Genomic DNA, 12,962 nt, shown 5'->3' with positions numbered 1-12,962 from the left:
AGTGAAGAAAGCTATTTTGAAGAGTTCCTCTGAATCTGATGGAAGAGACACGACCTGCTAAGAAAACTAAAAATCTCCAAAAGAAGAAAAAAGTACAGACAAGTATAACTATATGTTCCTATTGTTTTCTAATAATTTGGATTAAAGATTTAAGAAAGATTTTGTTTGTATTTTATATTGCTCTGATGAAAAAAACCTTTCTACGCCCACTGGCTCAACTGACCCCATTGGGTGGCTCAGTTGACCCCACTAGGTGGGGTCAACTGAGCCATCTGGCATTTGTGACATTAATGTAAATTTAGTCTTGTAAACATCGTCTTTGTTACAGTTTTTTGATGAAGTTACATGACCAAATAAACAACTTAACTGGTTTAAAAGATATCATTTCTTATTTCTTCATTAATTAGAAGCCATACTGCTTTGAGCAAAATCATGATCAAGTGACCCCGCTCTGCCCTACAATTGCCATTGGTAAGTGCTAAGAAATGCCGAAAGGCGAATCCTGGGTCATAAAAAATAATGATTCAAATGGAAAAGTACAAAACGAAAAATAATTGGAATTTAAATTCCATTATGTATACTCAGTCGATAGTATTCCATACCATTATATTATTACGATGGGTGCGGACGTCTTAGCGGTGATCAGCGGAACTATAAACCCTTGCATTTTCACGTACAGATGTATGCTCTGACCCCCAGCTTTGTTCATTACAATATATAGTACAGTGCTATAAAATCACGGCCATAACGTATGGATTATAGAATAATAGGGAGTACTACAACATTGAATGAACGCCATTATATACGATTATTAAATAAAAATTGAATTATTTTGCTGATGCTATGCAGATACCATGAAAAGAAGATCTCGTCTATTATTTTTAAATCTTTTGTTGGATTATATACTACCAAAAAAATGTAGCTGTTTAGTGCTTTTTTTATAAAATAATAAAGTGCCTTTTGTCTATGGTCTGCAACATAGCTAAGGATTTTATATTTTCTCTGCTTAAACAAAATAATCTTAGAAAACGATCAGCCTTTCATCAGTGACCCCTCCATGTATCGTGCAAACGTTTTAAATTATCAAAAGCTCTATAAGTGATATTTAAACTAGGCATAACTTCGTTTAGATTAGGTTCCCCGATGAGACTGAGCCCTCCCAGTCCCAAGAAGGTGTGAAGAGGATCAGAGCAGGTGTCGGGCCACTTTGAGAAGCCGCCGACAATTTTATCCTGCGTGTCCATCACGTATCTTCTATTCATTTGGAAGTCTGTTAGTTCTAACGCGTCCAGCATTTTTAGCGTAGCTCCGATCCAGAAGCTGTAACATGTGTCTACGGGTTTATTTGGCCGCCCTTGGAACCCGTCCACTTGTCTGTTGACGAGCCACCTCTTCAGGCCTTCCACTTGTAGATTTGATAGTTTGTCTAATTGATCGCTAAGACTAAGTGTTGCGATTGCGCAGAACGTTGTCCCGCCGTGCGACTCCAATTCTGGCATTTGTGCTATACCAAAATCATAACCCTGAAAACAATTGACAATATAAAATGCATTTCTTGGACAGAATATTTTTTAATTGCAGTATATCATTGATGGTACACCTACGATAGGCATATCACCCAAAAGTACGTATTAAATCAGCCCTTCTTCTGCAAGTATATGGAAGTTTAAACACTGCATATTGTGGAGAATTGCCTGATATGTAAATGCCTTTCGTCAGAAGATCTTCTGCCATATACCGAACTGATTCAGAGGCGATGTAGTGGATTCAAACTTAGATATCGAGGGCTTAGTGTCAAACAACACTATCTACAAAAGTGCAACTTTACAGGAGAGCCAAAAATCGTTATTTTAGATTCATGTAACTTTACAAGGGAAATGTTTATTTAAAACCTAATGTTAATATTTTATAATTTATTGTGTATTGTACATTTATTTTGCTTATGATGGTGTTAAAATTTATAGGGATAGTTTTAAAAAAATATGAAAACACAGGTAACTTATGTAATTAGCGTTGAACTTTACTGACGATTTAATAAGAAGTTAGAAAAGATTGACATAACGTTGTTTGACTATCATGTAGCCGTAAATTTAAAATAACGTTATCTAAAAAAAAAAAAAAAACACTTTTTTGTAGATAACGTTGTCTGACTTTAAGCACTCGATATATGAGTACATACATAGACACTACACATATTCAATTTTTCTTAAATATTAGTATCCAAAATGGAATTTGTGAAATATATTTATCAGATTATATTAAATTATTGAATGTGTACTTACAATACTATCCACAATATATTTAGTGGCTTTTTCAATATTGAATCCTGACCAATCATCGAGGATATAGCTGATGCAGGCGGCGCAATATAAGAATCGCATATCTGCTTCAGTTCCTGATATGGCGGCACAGAAATTGCCTTCCGGTTGTTGTAAGCATTTGATTCCTGAAACCAGTAACAATAGTATGTAATATACAGCATGAGAGTTTTTTATATGGAAACTAACCAATTTTTCATACAATCTTTCATTGAAGAACAAATATGAAATGAATAATAAGATTTTACGATGAAACAGGTTAATTCAAAAACTCAGATAAAGTAGAATCAACAAGAATAACTTTGTTTCAAAACCATTATTATAGAGTTGGAGAATAAAGCACGTGTATCACAAGTTGAAAATTTGTTGCAATGCCTCCTCTCTACCCATTCAACTAAGCCATCGACTCTTGACAACATGTAAGGAATCAAACAGCAACCTCTTCGTGACATTACTGACTACTTCATAGGCCATCTATGGTCTCCATCTCACTGAAGTTAACCGAATGGCTGCCAATAACGTCTTAAGACGCGAACTTTTCCGTGAACGGAACGCCGCTCGTACAAAAATGACGTCTTTGGACGTACCGCTTTAAATGGGATTTTACTAACGTAAATCAATTATTTTAAAGATACAAATCATAAACATTTTAATTTGGTTATTATGTATAAATGGCAGCACAATCGGCGCACTCTCCATTTATTTGGTACGTTTTTATAAATAAACTTTAAGACATTTTTTATTTTTGCAATAAAATTCGCAGCGTGCAAGGTACCGCCATACATACACCTACCGGCAGCTTGTGTTGTTCGCTTGTTTCGGGCTACTATCGTGTCATTTCAATACATGTATCAAAATAAAGCCTTACCACCTAGGGGCGGCAGGTTATATGAAAGTATGGTGAAGCTGGCTAGTATGGCGAAAAAGTATGCTGGGGCGGGCTGGTAATCAATTTGTGGCAAAATTTGAACGTTAACATTATATTATATGGGTACGCTATAATGACCAAAGTAAATCCTCTGTGAATTTTTTCATCGCGACGCTATTTTTCGTAAGTTATCTGCTATTGTTGGCCTGCTTCATTCAGCTGTATGAGAAAGCCGATTCATTGCCCCTCTTTTAATTTAATATCTCTATGCTTACCACAGACAATAAAGTAAAACCTGTGTTCACATTGCTCATCAACATACCGAGTCGAAAAGGCCCTAAAGACTAATCTCACATTAAAGGCATCATAAACGCAGTATTCTTCAGTGTACCGCAAAAATTGTATAACGTGCCGTGACACCTTCCTTAGTAAGGAAGAAAATAAAAAATGTGTACATAATAGGAAAAAGTGGGAATTTATTTTGGTGATCAAAAGACTAAAATATAGGTCCCTACTATAAATTTAGAAACCTAAAAACTCAATTGGCTAAATGGAGGTATTGAGCATGTCGATGAATGAACCATTTCAGAGAGACATTGAAGTTAAGCGCCCTCTATCGAAACCTGCCCCGCACCACACTCAGTCTTAATCGAGCGTATCGCGGGGCCCTACAATTGGTGATGTGAAGCATCTAAAACAATTGGACTGGGAGTGTCCTGGGAGAAGATGCCCAAGACTTAGGTTGCTATGCTCAAAGTGAGCTCTGACTGAGTTTAATGAGTTTATTTTAATGCGAAGTGCCAGGAAGAGAAAAGCACATGGAAATTACGAAACGAAAATGAAGTTACATTGTGTATACAGCAAAAAAACGAAGCTAGCCATAAGGACAGCAAAAATTATGTGAAGAGATCTTCACGCCCGCAGTAAGACGCCGCAAATTTTTTAAAAGCAAGATAATTGGCCTTAGTAGCAACCAAGTCGGACGGGCCGATGGGCCCAACAGCTGGTTGGACCGACTTGAGCATTTCTTCTCGTTCGGAGCACATACTCAGACATTCCCAGAGGATGTGGTTGGCATCCTGTATTTCCCCTCCGCATGGACATGTCGGACGGCTTGCAAGTCCAAGCTCAATGAGCTTGCCAGCGAAACCACCGTGTCCAGAATTCGTGGTATATAATAATGAATAATACAAGGAAATGTTGAAAGTGTTACAATTAATTTATGAATCTTACCGGCTAGAACAGCCTTCTTGTTTACTCTGGAGAGATCATCTCCAAGAATGATAAGGCAGCAGAGTCCTGTGTAGGTCATCGTGATGTGGCCGCACATATAGGTTTGCTCGCAGTTATTGAAATCTAGATTTATCGTAGTCGATCCTTGAAATCCACATATCCTCAAATCAGACTCTGAAATAGTATTTAAAATAATCAAAATCTATTAGAATGTGTGTATGAAAACGATAGATTCACTGAATATTAATACTTTGGACGCGGAAGACGCACACGGCGCGTAATGACCAGGCGGCCGATCGATGTAATTAACGTGCATTTTAAAGGGGGCAATTAAAATCTCATTATCTCTTCAGCAGCGAAAGCGTTAAGGTATGCCTAGAAACTGACATGTTAAGAATAAGTCATAATTTTATTTTGAACACTGTTATCATGAAAACAAAGATAGTCTTGTAACAATAAAATATGTCACAACTACAAATGAATGTACAAATGATATGGTAATCAAGATGTTATAGATGACTAGATTTGTCCAACGATTGTCAAGCTATTCAAGCTTCAAGCCATGTACAGCCCATTTTCATTTAAGGGTTTTTAGCAAAATCTATTACATCGCAGATTCCTAATGTATTATGCCCTATACTGCTCTAAGTTTCCGGATCTCACTCTTACTGAGGGTTCATGATGTTTCACACTTATATGTGATTACGAGTACACACAGGTTGAAAAAGGCAGCATTATGATTTTCAAGTAAATCTGGTTTGATATTCTAGCATTTTTATAAGAAATTTTAGGTTGTTTGTGTGGTGTGGTATGAAAAAAAGTTTGATGTAACACCAAAAGCTAGATTTGTTTAAATATGCTAGTGGTAAAATACTGGTCATTTGTGCATGACCCATTGATAATAATTGTCTTGAAGACTTGTAGAACATAAGTAGACTGTTTTACTTACCTTCATTAGCTGGTAATATTTGAAGTCGGTAGATCCATTCAATTATATTTGTGGTCATTTCAAATGAAAGTGATGATAATGAATCCAACACATCTAGGCCAGATATTGAAAAGAATGCCAGGGTTAATCTAAAAACAAGATATTAATATCTAAAATGTTAAACCAATTACAGAAACATGCCTGAAATGCATACAGAAAATTCAATTAAACCCTGCCTAAACCAAACCATAATGGTTAAGGTATGCGATGGGTTATCCAACAAAAATAGTAAACATTTTTTCAATCATACTTATTTATTTTCATTGAATTAAGAATACATTTTACAGATGGTGTTAGATAAGTTTTTTAAAATTCATTAATCCCTGCCTGAAGCGAACCATAATCGATAAAAAATATTCTTCTATCTATAAAATATCTAAAATTGTGTATGGTTTAATGGCATAATTTTAGATATTTTATAGATAAACAAATATTTTTTGACTATTTTTTACTATGGCATGGATTATGGAGGGTTTGGTTAAATTTAAAAAACTAACACTATATACACAATTTTGTAATCCTAGTTCAATGAAAACAAATGAATGCTATATTTCGAAAACGTACACGTCACATTTTAAAAAAGTGACATAAGTTGGAAAAATCTTCATATTACCTAAATACACAAATGTAAGGGATTTTTTTGTATTTTTTGAAGACAACAGTTCACACTTACTTACTATAAAATAATATATTACACAATAGTGACTTGTAATGTTTTCGAAATACAGCATTCAAATATATTTGACTGACAAAGTTTAGTGAGCCCTATTTTATGTCGGATTTTAATAGCCTACCTCACCCTTCGCCACTGATATTAAGTAAGAAAGTATATTACAATTGAACGCACAATTTTTTTCCTTTTTTATATCTTAATATAAATAGTTCAAACAACCAAAATCCATTCCGAGATGAACGCATTGGCCATGTCTGTTGTACAATAACAATAGATGTAGGGAAATGAAATGTTTCTGCAGCTAATTAATTAATTAGCTAATATTAGTATTGTCTGTTTGGATTTAGGTCTCGTGTGGTTGTGAAATTCTCGCCTCCCTCCTCCCAATTTTTATTTTCTGAATTGGGGTTAATCGATTCTGTCTCTCTTGCTTGTATCATGCTGCAAACTGACTAAATGATAAAGGCCAATAACCCATCAGCCCAACTGAAGGTCGGACAGACTTAACTAGTTCTTCTCTTTCAACCAACATATAAGGACACTCACAGAGGATGCGTTTGGCATTATGTGATTCGCCACATAAGCGTGATACTAATGATAAGTCTATAAAGCCAAGCTGACAGAGCTTAACAGCGACACCAACACAGCCGGTTAAAAACTCTTCACTAGATATTTCGTGATTGAAAGAGAATTATTCATAAATGCCTCTGTTAAGAGTGGGTGCTCAAAAAATTCGGGACAAGTTGTAAACACGTCTATAATCGCGAAAATGATCATGACTTACCTAGTAGTATCATGTTTTGCCAAACCAGCAGGTAAGATGCCCAAAAATCTTAAAAAGTACTTCACATGCTTTTTGTAGGCTATCTCAGACTCATCCATTATGTTAAAAAGAGTATTAATCTCTGCTTTTTAACCTCTTTGATAATAGTTATCGAGGTTTTTGTATTAAAATATGACACCACTGTGTTAAATACAATAAATCATACACGCCAATTAAATTTTACGTAATTGTATGAGGAAAAATCAGTTGTTATACTGAGATTTTTATTAGTGACGTTAATCGGAACATTTACTTTTGACAGCGCACTGACATTGAAATGTCATGTCGTTAGTCGAAGGTATATTAGTCTATGGTCGAAGTCGTTTTGTACAACACAGTGTTGCCATCTTTTCAAAGTGAAATTATAGTACAAAAGAGTAAAAATTATAGTATTTCTGAAAAAAACTATGGTACATGAACATTTCTCATCTGGAATCCTTCAAAATTATATTATTTGTGGCATATTTGCATAAAACTATAGTATTTTTTATTTTTCGCGGTTTCAAAATTATAGTATTGTACTATAATTATAGTACTGTTGGCAACACTAGTACAACACCTTCTTTTTCTAAAATGTAGGTACCTAGTATTACCATTACAATAATCTAATCTGTTATGTAAACCACTTGAGACGTGATTTTCAACATAAATTAAGTTCTAAGTAAATATAACAATCAATCGCACATTCAAACAAATAACCTTCATTACACAAAAATATGATTTATCAATGGAATACCGTAAAAAGGGGTGAAAACGTGCCATAATCCTGAAACAATCTTATCCCTTAGTAAAAATAAATGGCGATAAATGGAAAATTAATAATAAAATATACATAAAATAATACAAACATGAGGAAGGGGGCAAGTCAATTCAACACACTGAATTAGTGAGTCACACAGAATCATTAACTCCACACATAGATATACCTACCTACAATCAATAATTTTCTTTCAACTCTCCTATTATTAAATTTTGATCTCCTATCTCCCTTTGCTTTTTACACACAGATATTGTTAGGTACATTATTAACCAATTACACCTTACAGATAAATTAAAATTTTATTTCTCCCCAGACATGGTGCAAAATATTATTATCAAACATGGAAAAATAGGGTACATTCAAAGAGATTGGACTCCTCCCTTCAATCTCTTTGGTGTCATATCTTTTGGTAGGGTAGGATAGGGTAGGATAGGGTAAATACGATGGTTCGGTATCTATTTACACACCTACATAGGTAAATAATATAAAAAACTAAACAAAATAATATGTACCTAAGTGTAATAATATTACCTACCTTTATAGCCATAACTATGACAACTTTTTCGGGAAGAGTATACAACTATTAACACAAAGTTTATGCTGCTGCTAAATCACATTTTTATTAAGATACAATTTTATACAATAATTATTGTCATAGGTAGGTAACTACTATAAATTTAATAAAACATTTTCATTTATACTTAAGACGTAGCTATTCCATTATTTTGGTTAATCACTAATTTAGGCAGGTAGGTACCTGTTTTAAAAGATATCAATTATTACACTTAAAAAAACTGATTGTCTTACCTACCGCCATAATATCATGGCTGCGAATGTTTTATCAATCTGCAGAACTACAAATCCCCCTGCTCTTACACGTTTATCCTGTTTCCGTCTTACATAATATTATTCCTACTTATAGTATTATGAAATTGCCGTCACAATACCATGTTGGTTATGAACAGGCGCACATACAAGGGAGGCTCCTGAGATTTGGACCCCTCAGAAAAGAAAATACCGGTATCATGGGTATTTTTTTTAAATGGACCCTCCCAAAGGATTTTGTGGAATATGATCAGTGCAGATTGTAAATTATTGGGTCTAGGACGATTCGGCGCCGGGACAACTGCCGCTACGCAATTAAATGAAATTCGAAAATAAATAAACGTTTGTGAATTATAGATACTTTAAAAATACATGATATGTAACACCTACGTAATATTATGTTATTTCATTATTATTTAATACTTGGTGAGAATTAAATATGCACTCATAAATAATGATTTAATTGTGCATGTTTTTCCAACGAGAAGAGAGTTCTTTTATTTTTATATGAAGTGTCAGGCATAATAATTCTCAATCCGCGATAATAAACATTATGTTAAGAGCAAAATTAATTAAAACTACTAATTATTAGTAGATAGAAACTTATTAAAATTCCTCATCTACTTTCTATATCAAATCGTAAAAAAGTCTATTTATTTCATTAATGAATGTTATTTAATTCAACAGTGTGGCGGCCACTTGTCCTGACGTCCAGTTTGTTTCTTATTCAATTAATTGCATTTGTGAAAAAAATAATTTTCTAAAATTGTACCTACCTAATGTAACTTTATATTGATTATTTGTGTTTTTTTTATTGTATTAAGTAGGTATATTGATTAAAATTAAGAATTCGTTATTCGATATTATTTTATCAGTAACATTGGGTGAAGTAATTATTTATTTTTTTCCATAAAATCTCAATTTTTAACTGCATATTTTTTCGTTTTTAGTGTGTATTTTAATGATTTTAAGTGCATATAATCATGTTTTTTGTTACATATAAATCTGCTCCCTAATAATGATATTTGGATATAAATCGTTTTTATTTTTATGCTCAACTAACCAACATCATCTGTAATTTGTATTCTTAGTTCAATGTAAACAAATACCTATGACTGTCACTGTTTAGTATGCACTATTTATGTCAGATCTCCACAGCGTAACCTCCATAGTTCACCACTGCTTGGCATAGCCACAGCGTACCGCTGAGCCTGGTCGGGAATTACTTAAATCATCTTAGATTTTCAAAAAAAAAACTTGCTTAATCTAGTTTCAAGTAAGTAGAGTATATTATGCTTTATAACTTTGCACTTTTTTTTGTTGTATTTTTACTACACTGATAAGCAGGGCACACAAAATTAATGGGAACTGGCTTACCCTACTGGGTGTGGTATAACAGGGAGCGGATCTCAAGTGTGGAAAAATATGGGTTAATCTTAAACACATGTTAGAATATGTTATTTTCAATAGTTACATCTGCATGATAATAATATGCATTAAAGTTTGTTACGTAAATGTAATGTGCATCCAATATTGAGTGCAGTCGGTATGCTTTGTTATATTTGGGTTTTACAGCTTGATCGCCATCGAATATTCTTCTTCAAAATATTGGTCCACAGCGATGGCTTTTACATTTCTATTTATTAATCTGTTCTGTACTGATACGCTTCTGTGCCTGATTATCTCACATAAAATTAGATCAAAAATGATATTCACTTGTATTAATATATTATTATGTAGTAATAAATAAATAAATAGATAATAATATAATGTAAAAAAATATTTTTAGAATATGTATATTAAATCATTGTCATCCTAGAGCCGGAATGCAAAGTTAAGAAGTGGACACTACCATTCCATCAAAACAATAAAATGACTTTTTAACCAAGGATAATTTATTGATATTGGGTTTAACACCAAAGAAAGGAATATTAAAAGACTGAAATGTGATAATTCCGTGATTTATTTATAATGTTTATGATATTAAATTTTATAATAATAATTCTAGTAACATTTTGTATAAAACTATTAAATGGGTAATAATATTATGAATTAGTTATATTTTTGCATTACTATACTATTTATTGAGATGTATACTAAATATGTACTTTATACTAAAGTAATTGCAAAGAAATCAATAGTTCATTAAGTATTCTGCCGTACTAAGCACAGAGGCCGTATCTGCATTTTAGGCAAGTGGGAGATCTGAGCTTTCATATTATTTTACTTTTCCTGCTAATACTGGGGAACTTTTTATTTATTTTATTTGCCTATAATAGTTAATTTTGGTTTAAGATTTGTTTACATACCTTGAAAATTTGATTTATGTTATTATTATTATTAATATGTATTGATATTAGCCATATATATGTCAGATACGGCTAATATGCCTTAGTAAATGATAGTTACAACCAAATCGCTTAGTATTTATCGAGTTTATTTCTCAAACTCCGTAGATACGGCTATTAAAACCCTTGATTTCTCCGTAACTATAGCAGTTACGGCTTGGATTTATTCACCGATCTTATACAAAAACTCTGCAGAATCCAAATATCTAAAAACATGAAAATACCTAAATACGTCAGTTACGGCCTCTGTGCTTAGTACGGCAGTATTGTGAGGTAGTTTAAACAGCATTTTCTTCGGAAGATCTCAATAATTTGGAAAGCCTCTTTCCAACTAACTTAGGATAAACATTATTCTTAATTCTAAACTCTTTCGATTGATGAGTAACAGCACCATTTTGCAACTGGAATTCGCATAGCGCGTGCAACGGTTTAAGGAGGATCTCTCGATATGTGTCATCCTTTTCTAAATATGTCAATACCTCAGCCCCGGTTTCTAATGTACTTAAACACCCTTCGGTAGGCTGTGTCCTAATTATATAATTACTTATATTACAACTGATCAGTTTAACTTGTCTTAAATTGTGGAGCATCGTACTAGCGAGATATATTGCTTTCGCTTGAGGCCATGTCCCGTCAATTAAAATAATATTGTAAGGCTCGGAAGAATTCTTCACCGGTTCGATTGTGTTTAAATCGACAGCGTTCTTGCTTGGATATAATAATAATGAATTAGGGGAAGACAGAATTTCTTGTAAGCCTTCGTGTTTTGGAAGAGGGAACTTCTTCCCTTTATATATGAGGCACTTTCCTTCAGCCAGTCCTAAGCTAAGCATCGGAGCAGTTCTTAAACATCGTTTTTCTTCAGTAGGATGTTGTAGTAATATTACTCGACACAAAGGCTGCAAACGATATTGAGGTAGGGTTCCGCACCAGCATACTACTCTTGGACGGCTGGAAAATTAAAAGATGACATGATTTAAGTTTGTATACATCTTACAATCGGTTGGAAATCTCACCTCTTGGTACCTACTCATTCTATTATTATAGTAAACTTGTTGATACTTGAAGAGTTAAAACTACAAAATAATCTAGATATACTATCTGTGGTAGACGTGAGTTGAGAAAAACAACAGTTGGAAGAGAGTACCGAGTTTGTACTTTATTTTATTATAGACACCCTAAAAAGTAAGAGATCATTTTGAAAGTTTTGTGAAGATACTCACGAGCATTGGTCGCAAATGTCCCGCATTTTAGGCGGATCTGCCGGAATATTAGCTAGATCATTCCAAATAGCTTCTTCCATCTTAAAGACGACGAAATAGTAATTATAACGAAGAGAATATCAGTGCAGTATCATAATAAATTTATGATTTCAATTAAATGTATTTGAGGTTATAGTAGTCTCAGTCTGACAGCGACGACAGTGTTGCTATTATATACGTATTTAGTAGCGATATTTTTACAGATTGGTTATACTATATTATACAGTTATACTTGACCATTTTCTTACCAAAAGATACCGAGTAGGTAAAGTGTTAAACGTGTATCTTTATTACCTACCAATTTTATTATAAGTGAAAAAACCAATTCATAATGAATACAATATTATGGTATCTATTATGAAACTGTTTTTAATTTTCTTTCATTTGAAAAACTTGAGGCTGGAAAAGTAAAACCTTTATTTTTCTACAAAATACAAATTTGTGTGCAACCAATTTTATTTACCATAGACTTACAAAAAATACTAATTACTTGAGAGGCATGTTTGTTTGTCATTCTGCAAAGCTCTGTTAAATTAAGGGTAAGCTCTACAGAATTGCCCTTGAGAATTGAAAATATGATTTTTTTATATGTGGTCCGGAATTGTTGGTCTACTAGCAATATACTATGGTCGCCGACAATGCTTGTGTCAAATGTAAATGGTCTCTAAATTAAATTTAAATCATAAACACGGTCGACGTGAAGACAGAATGGGGAGACCAAAAAATAATATCTTCTAATATAGGTAGGTACGTAAATGTTACTAAATTCAATTTGTTAATCAACTGTTTGGGAGAAAGTATTGAAACCAATATGATGGTGACATTTTCAATTATGTGGTTACCACAATATAAACTTAATAATAT

The 12,962-nt window shown here is 33.3% G+C and overlaps 2 protein-coding genes across 2 annotated transcripts; both read right to left on the bottom strand.

Annotated features, from left to right (window-relative positions):
• Nucleotides 1-959: 959 nt before the first annotated feature.
• Nucleotides 960-7,215, bottom strand: betaggt-I (geranylgeranyl transferase type-1 subunit beta). Its single transcript, XM_085945886.1, has 5 exons — nucleotides 6,865-7,215; nucleotides 5,369-5,496; nucleotides 4,420-4,593; nucleotides 2,283-2,446; nucleotides 960-1,523 (listed from the first exon to the last, which is right to left on the bottom strand). Exons 1-5 carry the CDS (start codon nucleotides 6,960-6,962, stop codon nucleotides 1,044-1,046), a joined length of 1,044 nt encoding a protein of 347 aa, XP_085802012.1. The 5' UTR covers nucleotides 6,963-7,215; the 3' UTR covers nucleotides 960-1,043.
• A 3,541-nt stretch (nucleotides 7,216-10,756) lies between these two features.
• On the bottom strand, nucleotides 10,757-12,261 carry Dtwd2 (DTW domain containing 2). Its single transcript, XM_085945851.1, has 2 exons — nucleotides 12,060-12,261; nucleotides 10,757-11,787 (listed from the first exon to the last, which is right to left on the bottom strand). Exons 1-2 carry the CDS (start codon nucleotides 12,137-12,139, stop codon nucleotides 11,115-11,117), a joined length of 753 nt encoding a protein of 250 aa, XP_085801977.1. The 5' UTR covers nucleotides 12,140-12,261; the 3' UTR covers nucleotides 10,757-11,114.
• Nucleotides 12,262-12,962: the final 701 nt, after the last annotated feature.

The sequence above is a fragment of the Rhyacophila brunnea genome, unplaced genomic scaffold, assembly GCF_057557595.1.
Source record: "Rhyacophila brunnea isolate RB1 unplaced genomic scaffold, BYU_Rbru_1.0 scaffold_19, whole genome shotgun sequence".
Classification (NCBI taxonomy): domain Eukaryota; kingdom Metazoa; phylum Arthropoda; class Insecta; order Trichoptera; family Rhyacophilidae; genus Rhyacophila; species Rhyacophila brunnea.
This window is presented reverse-complemented; position numbering and strand designations above follow the sequence as displayed.

Excerpts from the sequence above, each read along its gene's own strand:
- betaggt-I (XM_085945886.1), bottom strand. The coding sequence starts at position 6,962 with ATGGATGAGTCTGAGATAGCCTACAAAAAGCATGTGAAGTACTTTTTA. Across the intron at positions 4,594-5,368 it reads AATATTACCAGCTAATGAAG|AGTCTGATTTGAGGATATGT; the intron begins GTAAGTAAAACA and ends ATACTATTTCAG. Across the intron at positions 2,447-4,419 it reads CAAGAAGGCTGTTCTAGCCG|GAATCAAATGCTTACAACAA; the intron begins GTAAGATTCATA and ends TACTGGTTTCAG.
- Dtwd2 (XM_085945851.1), bottom strand. The coding sequence starts at position 12,139 with ATGGAAGAAGCTATTTGGAATGATCTAGCTAATATTCCGGCAGATCCG. Across the intron at positions 11,788-12,059 it reads GACATTTGCGACCAATGCTC|CCGTCCAAGAGTAGTATGCT; the intron begins GTGAGTATCTTC and ends TTAATTTTCCAG.